The sequence below is a fragment of the Hypanus sabinus genome, chromosome 3 (genome assembly GCF_030144855.1).
Source record: "Hypanus sabinus isolate sHypSab1 chromosome 3, sHypSab1.hap1, whole genome shotgun sequence".
NCBI lineage: Eukaryota > Metazoa > Chordata > Chondrichthyes > Myliobatiformes > Dasyatidae > Hypanus > Hypanus sabinus.
The window spans coordinates 69,911,268-69,925,656 of NC_082708.1; the positions used below are offsets into that span (position 1 = coordinate 69,911,268).

A 14,389-nucleotide genomic window follows, 5' to 3' on the forward strand; every position below is an offset into this window, starting at 1 on the left:
CCTGCCTTCCACACCATGCAGCTGTGGTTCAAAATCTGCCTCTCTTCGACTTCCAGTTAAAGACTGGAACTCAAAAATGTCTCCACAATCCTCTCTGATGTTGAACAGGAAAAATAAAAAGGAAGATGGGGAGACAACAAAATCCCCAAGGTCAGAACAACAGCTAAAGTTCAAAATCAACTAACAGGAATTTTTACACACACAACATGCTGGAGGAACTCAGCAGACCAGACAGCATCTATGGAAAAGAGTACAGTCGACGTTTCAGACTGAAACCCTTCAGCAGACTGGAGAAAAAAAACTGAGGAGAGGATTTAAAAGGTAGGGAGAGGGGAGAGAGAAACACCAGGTGACAAGTGAAACCTGCAAGAGGAGGGATGAAGTTAAGAGCTGGGAAGTTGATTGGTGAAAGAGGTAACTGGGCTGAAGAAGGGGGAGGAAAGAAAAGGGGGGAGGACCACCAGAGGGAGGTGATGGACAGGCAAGGAGATAAGGTGAGAGGGGGAAACGGGGATGAGGAATGGGGAAGGAGGGGCAGGTGCATTACCAGAAGTTCGAGAAATTGATGTTTATGCCATCAGGTTGGAGGCTACTCACTGATCACATGGGTGTTGTCCAGTTCTTCATTATGAGGCACATGGAGTGAATAAAGGTCACAGAGCAAGAACAAGAACAGAGAATGAACAAAAAAAATGAAAGCAATACATCAGTGGAAAGAAAATAGCAGACTGAAAAGGATCATTAAACCACCGCAGAGGAGGATTGAAAATGAATGAGTGAATAAGGGACTGTGTTTGTTTAATACAATTAAGTTTAATGTAAATATCTTTGCTAGAAAGCATTATTGTGTCATGCAGGTTTATGAGGATGTACTATTCTGTTCACTTTCATTAAGGGAGGAAGATGCATTATTACACCTGTACATAATAGAGAACTTCAGTTCCCAGTGTGCAGTGCGAGTGGTTCACCCAGAACTGGAAGTGACGTCGATGAACGCAAACACACTGTTAGGTACTCGCAACCCTGTAAAAGTACCAGCAGCAATAGAACACACCTGGAGTCTGGTTTTGCTGTTAACAAAATTTTGTTACTAACAACATAATATAGTAACTTAAACCAGGCAAATCAACAGTTAACGGTGTTAGGCATAATAGCTGTAAATAAAGTTCCCAAACTTATTCAAGCTCAGGTGCCAAGAGTTACAGTCCTACAATGGTATATAAGAAAAGTTCAGTTCAGATGTACGGGATTGAAGTGAGAGAGAGAGATATTTGTAATCTGAATAACCAGGTGTCGTCAATCCTCCTCAATGTCCTCCAAATCTTCCAAGCCAGCCAAACTTAAGAGCGCCGTCTTCAAGTGATAATCTACCAACCCAGACAAGGGTCAGACACACCGGTAGATTCCACAGCCACTTATCCAGTTCCACAACACATGAAATAACTTCAACAGAGATTTGCCACAGGGGTGCCTTTCTTCAGTGAACTACCTCACCCAGACAAAGGGTAAACACACACGTGGTATTCACAAAGTTTTTCCCCTCACCAGAGAACCCACTCCTGTGGATTAACTAAGTGATAATCACACTTTCGTAGCCGAATGGACACAAACTCTCTCTCTCTCTCTCTCTCTCTCTCTCTCTCTCTCTCTCTCTCTCTCTCTCTCTCTCTCTCTCTCTCTCTCTCTCTCTCTCTCTAAGTCAGATTCATTCCCTTGGCATTTTAAAATGACAGTCCACAGAAAAAATGAACCCTAGGGGTATATAACAACACACACACACACACACACACACACACACACACACACACACACACACACACACACATATCCCTAAGCCAGTCCAACATTGCCCGTTGCCTTCAAACTCGCTCTGGCAACTCCTGCGACGTCACTGGTGCCAAGCTGTATCAACCCTTGCCCTTCCCTTGGACAACATCAGTGGCATGGAGAGGGGAGACTTGCTGCCTGGGAAACTGCCAGTCTTCCATACAACCTTGCCCAGGCCTGCACCCTGGAGAGCTGAAGCAAGATTCTCCAGGCGCAGATCCATGGTCTTGCAAGACTAACGGATGCCATCCATATATATTTACATATGACAATTGAAAACTTGTGGCTGTGAAACAATTTCTGGCCATCTTTCTTCTCTAGCAATTGACTGTGCTCTCCACAACAATTCAATGTGTAATCTCCAGGTGACATCAGACATGATCTCCATTATGTAGGGCAATGGTTCATTTCTGTCCGTAGTCTACCCATTTTTGATCACCTCTGTATTCCCTCACCAGAAATGCTTGTTCAGGAGATAAACACCAAACCTCTTTATTTGTCTCAGCTATTTTTCCTGCATACGTAGCTGAGATTGGGTTTGAGGAGATCCAAGAATGACCCAGGAACAACATAGCTGGTGAGTTGTTGGTTGTGGCAGGGCTGCATTGCGATATGCAAGGAGAAAATTGGAAAGCTTCTGATTTAGTGTCATTGTCATGTGTTCTGCTGACATGCTTGCAGTGCATTCTTTAGACTCTGGATAAACCTTCTGCCAGGCCATTTCAAGCTGGATGGTACAATGCAGATGTAATATGTCGTATTCTATCATTTTCAGGAATGATTGAAACTGTTCTACAACAAACCGTGGTCCAGTTGTCACTGACTAAAGGGTCTGGAACACCAGTCCTTGAGAAGAGGCTTCTCAACACATCAGAAATGTGTGAGGCTGTAGTGGAGGCTGTTGGGAATGCTTTTGGCCGCTTTGTAGCTATATCTACTGCTACTAACAAATTAGTGTCGATGAACGATCCAGCAAAGTCTGTATGAATCTTCTGCCAGGGCAATGCAGGCCATTCCCGGGGATGGAGAGTCACTGCTCTTACATTTTCTGGATGTGTTGGCATCCTGAACAGTGCATGACAAGCCGACCGATCTTTCCCAGGCCAGCAAACAATGCTTTGAGTTTTCATTTTGACCATGCCTAGATAACCGGCATGTAGCACCTCCAACACTTTAGGTTTCAGCTTGGATGGTATAACTCTCGATCCCCACAAAAGGCAACCACCATCAAGGACCAGCCTATCCCAGAGCTGGTAAAAATGGGGGAATTAGAGTTTCTGCAGCACATTCCAGCTGTTTTGACCTGAGACAGTGATGGATCTTTTCTGGTTTCTCTTTGCATCATCTCTGCCATAATAGGGAGACTTACAATTTGCATTAGCAAGAATTTTCTTCCATTTTGTAAATTTTTTAGGTGTTTCTTTTTCTAAGGGAAAGTGGGAGCAATCCGTCAGTATTTCCATAGTTAGTTTCGCTCTTGAATTTGATCCTGTAATCGCTCTTCCAAGAAACAAAGCCTATCTCTGCATTCACACTGTTGCTGATAGTGGAACATCCTTATGTGGATTGAAAATGGACACCAGTAGTTGATGATCAGTAATGAGGATAAGCTCTCTCATGCAGGTACTGATTGAAATGTTTTACACCCCAAACCAGACTCAAGGCCTCTCTGTCACTCTGCAAATTTTTCCTCTGCTGCAGTAAGGGACGTGATGCAAAGGTCATGGGTCTCTCATCACATCACATGTGGCATGACTGCACTCACACCATAAGGGGAGGTGTCACTTGCAAGCTTCACTGGATGATGTGGATCGTAATGTATGAGCACAATGTCTACCATCACCGTTTCCTTTGCCTTTTGGAATGCCAGCACACACTGTTTTGTCCATTGCCATTTCTTCCTAATCTGTAGTAATGTGGTCAAAGGTCCAGGAATGGCAGGAGCCTATAGTAGCTGACAAATCTAAAAAAGGACTGCAGCTGTGGCAAACAAGAGAGAATCTGCAGATGCTGGAAATCCAAACAACACACTCAAGATGCTGGAGGAACTCAGCAGGCCAGGCAGCATCTAATGCAAAAAGTACAGTTGATGTTTCGGGTCACGACCATTCAGCAGGATTCACAGTCGATGACTTAGCCCAAAACTTCGACTGTCCTTTTTCCATAGATGCTGCCTGGCCTGCTGAGTTCCTCCAGCAATTTTTTGTGTGCATCTGTGGCATGTTCTTTGGCCTTGGGCATCCAGCACTGCTTGAATTTTCTCAGCATGCTTGTAGATTGCTTGTGCATCAATAGAGTGACTGAAAGAATTCGCACTGGTTGTGTTATGCTCTGAGCCAAGAATGTTTTAATTTTTTAACACTGCATTGAGATTCTGGAGATGTTTCTTGTCATCCTGGCCAGTAACAGTGATGTGGTCTAGGACACTGAGTGCCTGGGCAGGCTTGCAGCACCTGGTCCATAGCTTTTTGCAAGAGTGTAGGTGCAGATGCCACACCAAAAATAACCCCTTTATAGGGGTAACACCCTATGTGAGTGTTTATGGTGAGAAACACTTTGGACTCTTCCTCCATCCCCATCTGTTAAGTCCACTTTGCTGAAGTGTTTCCCTAATATCAATATCCTCTGTCCTGGGCAGAGGGTATTGATCTAATCTCAGTATTGGATTGATGTCACATTGAAGTCACTACAGGTCCTGACAGACCCATTCTTCTAAGTTACCGGAACCAATGGTGTTGCCCATGGACTTCACTTCAACCTTCAGCCTCCATTCGATCTAGCTCACTGCTCACTTTATCACAGATAGTATAAGGAACTGGATAGGCTTTGTAAAACTCCGATGTGGCATTTTGATTTAACTCTATTTTACCCTTGATGTATTTGGGTTTCCCAGTGCTATCCTTGAACACTGCTGTGGTATCACCCAGTATCTTTTCAAATTCACTTTCCATTGGTTTCATTGCAGGGGATGGGGAATGCAAATGGGGGATTGATCTCCCATTAACCTGCCTTAGCCGCTTCAGATGCTGGCCTTCCTGTTCTTACCACATACAAACCTAAGTTGGCTAGTTGGTTATTGTATCATACTGTCATATCTTTCCTCCAATATAAGTTCTTCTTTGAATACCTGTAGGCTTCACTTCAGTATCATTGAAAATTTATGAAAATATTTTTGTGGAATGTCTAAAGCAGCCAAGCCAGTGTCAAATTTCATTTTAATTAATTTGGTGTTTACTTCTGGTGTAAGCCAAATAGCTTGTTTATTGCTAGTTTTCATATTATAAATCTCAAGTCCTGTGTCACTTTTATCTTTATCAGATGTTTCATCAACAGCATGCAGTTTGTGTCCTACTTTGCTGCATTTTCTGCAAGTTTTGCCTTTAAATCTGCATTGGGGCTTTATCTGAGCCCCTGCCACAATGTTAACTCGATTTGTTCTGCCAGCCAGGTTTCTGTTTAGATATTTCAATTTTGTTCATGCTCACTTTCATTCCTGTAAATGCTCACGTTCATTGACTGTAAATCAATTGCTTCTCTGCTGCTCTTGCCGTTGATACAGCTATTTCAAATGCTCTTTTAAATATATGGTGTGCTTCTGTTAGAGATGCTATGGATGCGATGGGAAATAAGGACCTCGATACAATAGCTATCACTAAAGAGGTAGTGCTGAGCAAACTTGTGGGCCTGAAGATAGATAAGTCCCCTGTTCCTGATGGATTGCATTCCAGGATACTGAAAGAAATGGCAGAAGTAATAATGGAGGTTTTGCTGATAATTTACCAAAATTCTCTGGACTCTGGGCAGGTCTCCGTGGTTTATAAGTATAAGGTGCTCCATTTCGGTAGGACTAATCAACATAGGACATACATGGTAAATAGTAGGGCATTGAGGAATGCAGTAGAACAGAGTGATCTAGGAACAATGGTGCATAGTTCCCTGAAGGTGGAATCTCATGTGGATAGAGTGGTGAAGAAAGCTTTTGGTATGCTGGCCTTTATAAATCAGAGCATTGAGTATAGGCGTTGGGATGTAATGTTAAAATTGTACAAGGCATTGGTGAGGCCAAATTTGGAGTATTGTGTTTAGTTTTGGTCACCAAATTATAGGAAAGATGTCAACAAAATAGAGAGAGTACAGAGGAGATTTACTAGAATGTTACCTGGTTTTCAGCACCTAAGTTACAGAGAAAGGTTGAACAAGTTCGGTCTTTATTCTTTGGAGCGTAAAAGGTTGAGGGGGGACTTGTTAGAAGTATTTAAAAATATGAAGGGGGTAGATAGCATTGACGTGGATAGGCTTTTTCCGTTGAGAGCAGGGGAGTTTCAAACAAGAAGCCATGAGTTGAGAGTTAAGGGCAAGAGCTAAGGGGAACTTGAAGGGGAACTTCTTTACTCAGAGAGTGGTAGCTGTGTGGAATGAGCTCCAATAGAAGTGGTAGAGGCAGGTTCAATTTTGTCATTAAAAAAAAATTGGATAGGTATATGGACAGCAAAGGAATGGAGGGTTATGGGCTGAGTGTAGGTTGGTGGGACTAGGTGAGAGTAAGCATTCGGCACGGACTAGGAGGGCCGAAATGACGTGTTCCTGTGCTGTAATTGTTATATGTTATATGGATATATGGTTTGGAAGACAGTGAATGTTACACCATTGTTCAAAAAAGGATATAAGCAAAAGGCAGATAACTATAGGCCAGTTAGTTTCACTTCTGTAGTTGGGAAGATGCTTGAAGCTGTCATTAAAGAAAAAATAGTGAGGCATCTGGAAAGAAATGGATCCATCAGGCAGATGCAGCATGGATTCAGCCAAGGCAGGTCCTGTTTGACAAACTTACTGGAGCTCTTTGAGGAGATAATGAGCGCAGTGGATAGAGGGGAACCAGTGGACATTATTTACTCGTATTTCCAGAAGGAGTGCGATAAGGTGCTGCATAAAAGACTTATCCATAAGATAAGGATGCATAGAGTTGGGGGTGATGTATTAGCATGGATAGAGGATTGATAAACTAATAGAAAGCACAGAGTTGGGATACATGGGTGTCACTGTGGCTGGCAATTGGTGGTGAGTCGTGTGTTGCAGGGGTCGGTGCGGGGCCCACAACTGTTCGTGATACACATTAACGATTTGGAAGAGGGGACCGAGTATAGTGGATCTAAGTTTGCTGATGCTACTAAATTGAGTGGAAAAACAAATTGAGCAGAAAATACTGAGGGCCTACAGAGAGATATAGATAGGTTAAGTGAGTGGGCAAGGGTCTGGCAGATGCATTACAATGTTGATAAATGCTAGGCTATCCATTTTGGAAAGAAAAATGGAAGAGCAGATTAATATTTAAATGGTAAAAAATTGCAGCATGCTGCTGTGCAGAGGAACTTGGGAGTGCTTGTGTGTGAATCACAAAAGATTGGTTTGCAGGTACAGCAGGCTATCAAGAAGGCAAATGGAATGCTGGCTTCATTGCTAGAGGAAATGAATTGAAAAACAGGGAGGTTATGCTGCAACTGTACAGGGTACAGATGAGGTCACACCTGGAGTACTGCATGCAGTTCTGGTCTCCTTACTTGAGGGAGGATATACTGGCTTTGGAGGTGGTGCAGAGGAGGGTCACCAGGTTAATTCCAGAGATGAGGAGGAACTGTTTTTCCCAGAGAGTGGTGAATCTGTGGAATTCTCTGCTCAATGAAGCAGTAGAGGCTTCCTCAGTAAATATATTTAAGACACGGTCGGATATATTTTTGCGTAGTAGGAGATTTAAGGGTTATGGGATAAAGGTGGAGATTTAAGGGTTATGGGATAAAGGTGGAGATAAGTCCATGTCAGATCAGCCATGATCCTATTGAATGGTGGAGCAGACTTGATGGGCCAGATGGCTTACTCCTGTTCCTATTTCTTATGTTCTTATGAACAATTTTTGAATGCTATCTTGTAAGATTCCACAAACTAAACATGCTGCATTAAGCCTATCATTGTACTGACAATACTCAGACAACTTCTTCAGTTCAGTGAAATGGATCCTCCTTCCTTGTGATTCTACTTATGAAACCTACAGCATTCTGCAATCAAAAATATTTTTGATTCTAAATGTTCCTGCATTACTTTCATGATATCAGCAAATCTTTTTTCAGCTGCTTTGGTTGGAGCTGTCAAACTTATAAGTAAACTGTATGTGTTTCCACTGGTTACACAGAACAAAACTGGTACTATCTTCTCATTGGATATTCTATTTGCTTTAAAATATTGTTCCATTTGTTCCATATACTATATCCAGCAATGTGTTATGTAATTGAACGTCTCTATCTTTCTGACGTGGTCAGCCATTTCTACTTTTTTATTTATGATTATTGCCTTTACTTGTTTTTGAACCAATGAATTTGTCTGTTTTCTGCCATTTTTAATTTGACCATGTCTTCCTTTCTGAAGAATATGTGCTGTAGTTATTTTTTAACTCAAACATCCCATTGCATTTCAACAGGTAGATAGCCATCTTGGGTTCATTTTAAAACTTACTCATCACCACTGTTATGGTTTCTAACTCCAAAACATAAAACTAATTGGAAGAAAAACAAGGGGAGTCTGGGAGAACTTGTACACTTTGATTTATTTTAAACAAGGCATTCACCTATAGACACGGTGGCATGATGACGTATGACATTCACACACTTCGTACATATAACCATATTGAATTATTTAAATAAGCAAAGAATACTTCATCAAACAATCTATTTCCAATGTTACACAAATAATACTGAAATATTAAATATACAAAAATGTCCACTGAGTCTTTTAATTCTAGGATATATTAATTACATTACTGCTGCTGAAGTGAGCTGATTTTTTTTTAGTGAATCTCTGGTAATGTAAGATAATGGACCGAAATAGTTTTTAAAAACATATTTTTGTGAATTGTAATCCCCTATAAAATTTGAAAATGTGACCCACAAGAGAATGGGACTGTAAATAATGTGTTTTGCATGCAAATCCTAGTACGTTCAGGATCTGATTTTAGTAAGACACCACATTAGTGTAATGCTGTTACCGTGTCAGCTGTAAGGTTGGGGTTCAATTCCTGCTGCTGTCTGTAAGGGTTTGTACTTTCTCCCCGATTTCCTCCTGGTTCTCCAGTTTCCTCTCAAAGACATACAGTTAGGTTTCGCAAGTACGTGGGCATGTTATGTTGGTGCTAGAGGTGTGGTGACATTTGCGGACTGCCAGCACAATCCTTGCAGATTTGATTTGATGCAAATGACACATTTTACTGCATGTTTCGATGTACATGTGACAAGTAAAGCTAATCTTTCTTTATCTTTACTTAATGGTAGATGGAGGTGGGGCAGGGACCTCTAAACATTTTCTCTGTGTTTTATTTTAAGGAAAATCATTGTTCCTCTTCTCTAAGTGTAAACCCACACATTTCTCCACCTTTACTTTTGATGTTCTTTTCAAACTAAATCTATTACTTCAATGAATTATTTAAAATAATAATGAAAATGAATATATATATCTTTCTTAACATGCCTTCCCCATCGATATTTTCTTGTCCTTCAGTCCAGATTCACTGAAGTGAGGCGAAATTCAATATTCAATGTTTTTGTGCTGTCGTCACTCAGTTCCATTGTGCTGAGCTTATGCTTGACAGACAAAATTCCATGGTGGCTCACAACAAACTCCAGAACCCCAAAAGCATTTTCATCAGTACCCATTTGTTTCAGGCAAGAACACAAGGCACCTATTTTGGGACTTGCTCAATTGAAATAGTCAGGGTTAAGCTGATTTAATTGTTAATAGGAGTTAGGACCTTTTCTTTCCATTTTCATTTACCTGCCATCAGATTTGCACTAACATCATGCACAGAGGAGGGTGACTGTTCCCACTAACTCATATAGACATGTAGAATAGAACAATTCTGTGAGTATACTGTTTTTGGCAACTGTCCAACATCCATTTACAGAAGAGGTATAAGAAACTGCAGATGCTGGAATCTGGAGAAGGTTGTTTTGGAGAAACTCAGGAGAGTGACCTGCATTAGTAGGGAGAAAGGAACTGTTGATAATTTGGGTTGAAACTCTGCAGATGAAGGATTTTGACCCAAAGTGTCGACACTCCATTTCCATCCACAGTTGCTTCTTGAACCATTGAGTCTCTCCAGCATCTTGTTCATTGCTTCAGATTTAGCAGATTTTTCTGTCTCCATGTTTTTCCATATCCCCTTTTCCCTTCTAGTACCCAAGAAACACAACTTGGCTAAGAACTGGTGGAGTACAAAGGAAAGGATGGAGGTTCACCATCACTTGATTTCACACATATAAACAAAATATTGTCATTGCACAGGGTTAGAATAGTTGTTGGAATGCCCATGTGGTGAACAGTTACAGACATATCTTATTCTTTCATGCATTGGAATCCAAGAAAAATTTGGTCAACAAGTGCAGCCTTAGACAAGGTTATTACCAGCCTTGCAGTACTAGAATGTGTTTTGGAGAAGAATTATGTGTTCACTCTTATGTACTACTGTAGAGAAGTAGGATAATTATTTGGCACAGTGAAATACAAGATACACTAAGAAGCCTGCCTGAGATCATGTAGTTAACATTAAAATGCATGCAGGAAGCTATGTGCAGAGATTAGAGCCCGTGCTCTCCAGCTCTGAAGCCCATCTAAGACTACACACGTGGACTGTACAGTGACATAATATACAGTTGCACCTTCTCCAAGACACCTAAGTGCTGCATTGGAAGGTGACGTTGAAGTTCTGCGGACCGAGTTTGCTGCCCTGTTCAGAGGTTGGGTAAATTACACTGAAGTTTCCATTTAGTCTATTTTGTGCAATCAAGTAAGTATGAATCTCTTTCTCTTTGACTTCCTACCTTCAGCCAGGAGGTACCATATCATTAGAACACAGACTATTAGAATGGGAAACAGCTCCTTCTTCCAGGACATAAGATTACTGAGCTCCTGCTACTGCCCAGATCTCATCATGTTAGAAGAAACAGTAGCCTTATAATAAATGCACCTTATGCTAAATATCAACCTTCTGGAATATATTTTATTATTATTTGTTAATTTATTTGTAGTAATATTACAATATTTATGTATTATGTGTTGGTTTTATACACACACACACACACACACGAATGACAATAAACTTGAACTTGACTTTTCTGTTTTGTTTCTGCAGAGCTTTCCACTTTGTGAAATGTCCATTGGGTCACACTGAATAAGTTATGCGTTTAACTTTTCTTTTACAGCTGACACTCTATACTCCACTTGATGATCCTATATTATTAGTATATGTTTACTATTTTGTATATTAATTTGTTATTGCACTTTGTGCAAGCACACAGTTACTTATGCAATGGGAATTCCAGCAAATTACCTATTTACAAGGGTATCTGTGCTGGTTAGAGGCAGAGCACTCAGTGCTTGTAAGTGCTATTAGGAAATATGTGAAAGGGTCCAATCTTAAGACAATTAGAAACATAGAAACAAAGAAAACCTACAGCACAATACAGGCCCTTCAGCCCACAAAGCTGTTCCAAACATGTCCTTACCTTAGAAATTACCTAGAGTTACCCCAAACCCTCTATTTTTCTGAGCTCCATATACCTGTCCAGAAGTCTCTTAAAAGACCCTGTCATATCTGCCTCCATCACCATCGCCAGCAGCCCATTCCACACACTCACCACTCTCTACATAAAAAACTTACCCCGACATCTCCTCGGTACCTACTTCCAAGCACCTTAAAACTGTGCCCTCTTGTGCCGGCCATTTCAGCCCTGGGAAAAAGCCTCTGACTATCCACACAAACAATGCCCCTCATCATCTTATACACCTCTATCAGGTCACCTGTCATCCTCCATCGCTCCAAGGAGAAAAGGCCGAGTTCACTCAACCTGTTCTCATAAGGCATGCTCCCCAATTTGCTCCCAGTGCAGTAACTTGTTTAACAACAGAACACTGGAAAGAATAAGATAACATCTCTGCCTTGGCTAAAAAAATCAAGGACATTGGAAATTTGGTCCCTGATCTTTTTTGTTAATTCCTTAATCAATATTGCTGCATAAAATTATATGAAATGTAGCCTAATATACCCTAGGATGTCAAATGTCATAATGTCTCAACTGTTTGAGAGCTCAACTGAAAACATGACAATGTGCTGCATGCAATTTTCTAACCACTGACTCAAATATTTGTAGTGCTATGCATAGTGAAGGCTTGAAGGGATTTAAATAAGTGTATCTTCTGCTTCGATTTATAAAGCTATCAAGTCAGTATTCAAGGAATGAATTCATTGTATGATGTACTGAGCTCAAGTAACATCCAAATATTCTAAGACCCATTTATTCGATTGTTGTTAAGTTAAAGACATCCAAACATATTGTACACATAGATGAATAAAGAGCAATTGTAGATAATTTGGATAAATAGTTAAAAATAACATTGCATTTGTTAAACATCTGTCATATCTTTTCCAATGTTTCTACTGATTATCTGGTTTTGACTGAATTAATTGAATTACATCAAAGTGATTTACAGAATTTTCACATATTTAAGGTATTATAAATGATAAATACTTATAAATCAAGCTCTATTGTAGATATACTTTTGCAACTCATATTTATTCGGTCAGATCAAACCCCAGTTCAATTTATAACTGTATAATTTCCCTGAGCTACTAGCTACTGATTTGAATTCCCATTTGAAGACAGTTGTATAGTTAAGTTTTTGTTAGATTTTGATGAGATGACTCCATCTCTTAATGCTCTTTCTATATTCTGAACTCACATAGTTCCCTGTTGTCAGACGGTTTTATTCAGGGTTTTATCATCATTATGACACAAATTGTAATCTTAACTGAGGTGTTAAAAATTGCCTGTTTTGAACAGAATCTTTTTCTGTGTTTCGATTTCATCTGAAAGGAGAATTATGGGTTGCTGACACAAGTTAATAACTCATTCTTGGCTGTTTCTCCTACTATTTCAAAATTGCTGTTGGTGGCTATTCTGAATGTACAATCATGTAAAATGCATACCTGAGGGAGTCAGTATACTTTCCAGTTTAAAATTATTGTAAGCACCAGTCTATTAAGGATGAATGTTGCTTGAATTTAATTTAATAGAAATGTCTCTTATTCTTTTGCAGGTAATGCGTTTGTCGTAAGCCTGGCATTTGCTGACCTTGTCGTGGCTGTGTATCCATATCCACTAGTGTTGTTTGCAATTTTTCACAACGGATGGTTCCTTGGTGACATTCACTGTAAATTGAGTGGCTTTCTGATGGGTCTAAGTGTAATAGGGTCAATTTTCAACATCATGGCAATTGCAATAAACAGATATTGCTATATCTGTCACAGTCTGACTTATGACAAATTATATAGCTTTCGAAACACAATGATCTTTGTGTTTCTGATTTGGACATTAACTGTGCTTGCAATTATACCAAATTTCTTTGTTGGATCCTTACAATATGATGCACGAGTTTATTCCTGTACATTTGCTCAGACAGTTAGTTCTTCTTATACCATTGCTGTCGTAATTGTTCATTTCCTAGTTCCTATCACAGTCGTATCATTCTGTTACTTGCAAATCTGGATTTTGGTTATCCAAGTAAGAAGGCGTGTGAAAACAGAAATACGACCAAAACTGAAGCAGAGTGACTTCAGAAACTTTCTGACTATGTTTGTAGTATTTGTGTTATTTGCATTTTGCTGGGCACCCCTAAACTTCATTGGTCTGGCCGTGGCTATTAATCCGCAGAAGATTGCACCAAAAATTCCAGAATGGTTGTTTGTTTTCAGTTACTTCATGGCCTACTTTAACAGTTGCCTTAATGCAATTATATATGGTCTGATGAATCAAAACTTCAGAAAGGAATATAAAAGAATCATTATGTCTTTGAGGACACCACGCCTTTTGTTTCAAGACACATCAAGAGGAGGAACTGAGGCACTGAAGACAAAGCCAACCCCTGCAATGAATAATAATGAATAGGTTAAACCAATCACTTTGCAAAATCAAAGGACTGCAGTTACAAGTTATTTCTTAGAAGTTCTATCTTTTGATGAAAAAAATGTATTCTTTCGCTCTATATTTTTGGTGAAAGTACCGTGAGACAGTTATATTTGTACTGCTGTTTACTGAAGTGATGAATGAAGCTTCTTACAGTAGCTGAATAGGATGACAATTACCTACTAAAGTTAGATGGCTCAATATATTTCCATAAATAAACAATAAATTCAATACATCGGTCATTCAAACTTTTCAACAATCCTGCCAAAATATTTTTCAGCCTAATGGACACAATAGCATAATGTATATTTACTCCAACATTTTTTATGTTGAAATATTGTATAAACCATATATTTGCACATTTAGTAACAGTGTCTGTGGAAATTAAGCAGTGGAGTTGATGAATGCCTGGGATTATTCAAACCCAAAATTTATAATTATAAGACAATAAGAAATAGGAGCAGAATTAAGCTATTTGGCCCATTGAGCCTGCTCCGCCATTCCATCATGGCTGATTTACTATCCTTCTCAGCACCATTCGTCTGCCTTCTCCCTGTAAG

General features: G+C 39.9%; 1 protein-coding gene across 1 annotated transcript in view; it reads left to right on the forward strand.

The window, feature by feature from the left end:
• Nucleotides 1-13,811, forward strand: part of LOC132390906 (melatonin receptor type 1B-like) — a 57,391-nt gene extending 43,580 nt beyond the window's left edge. Inside the window, exon 2 of the mRNA XM_059963442.1 lies at nucleotides 12,964-13,811. Coding sequence (XP_059819425.1) covers nucleotides 12,964-13,811 — 848 coding nt within the window. The remainder of the gene's footprint in view (nucleotides 1-12,963) is intronic.
• Nucleotides 13,812-14,389: the final 578 nt, after the last annotated feature.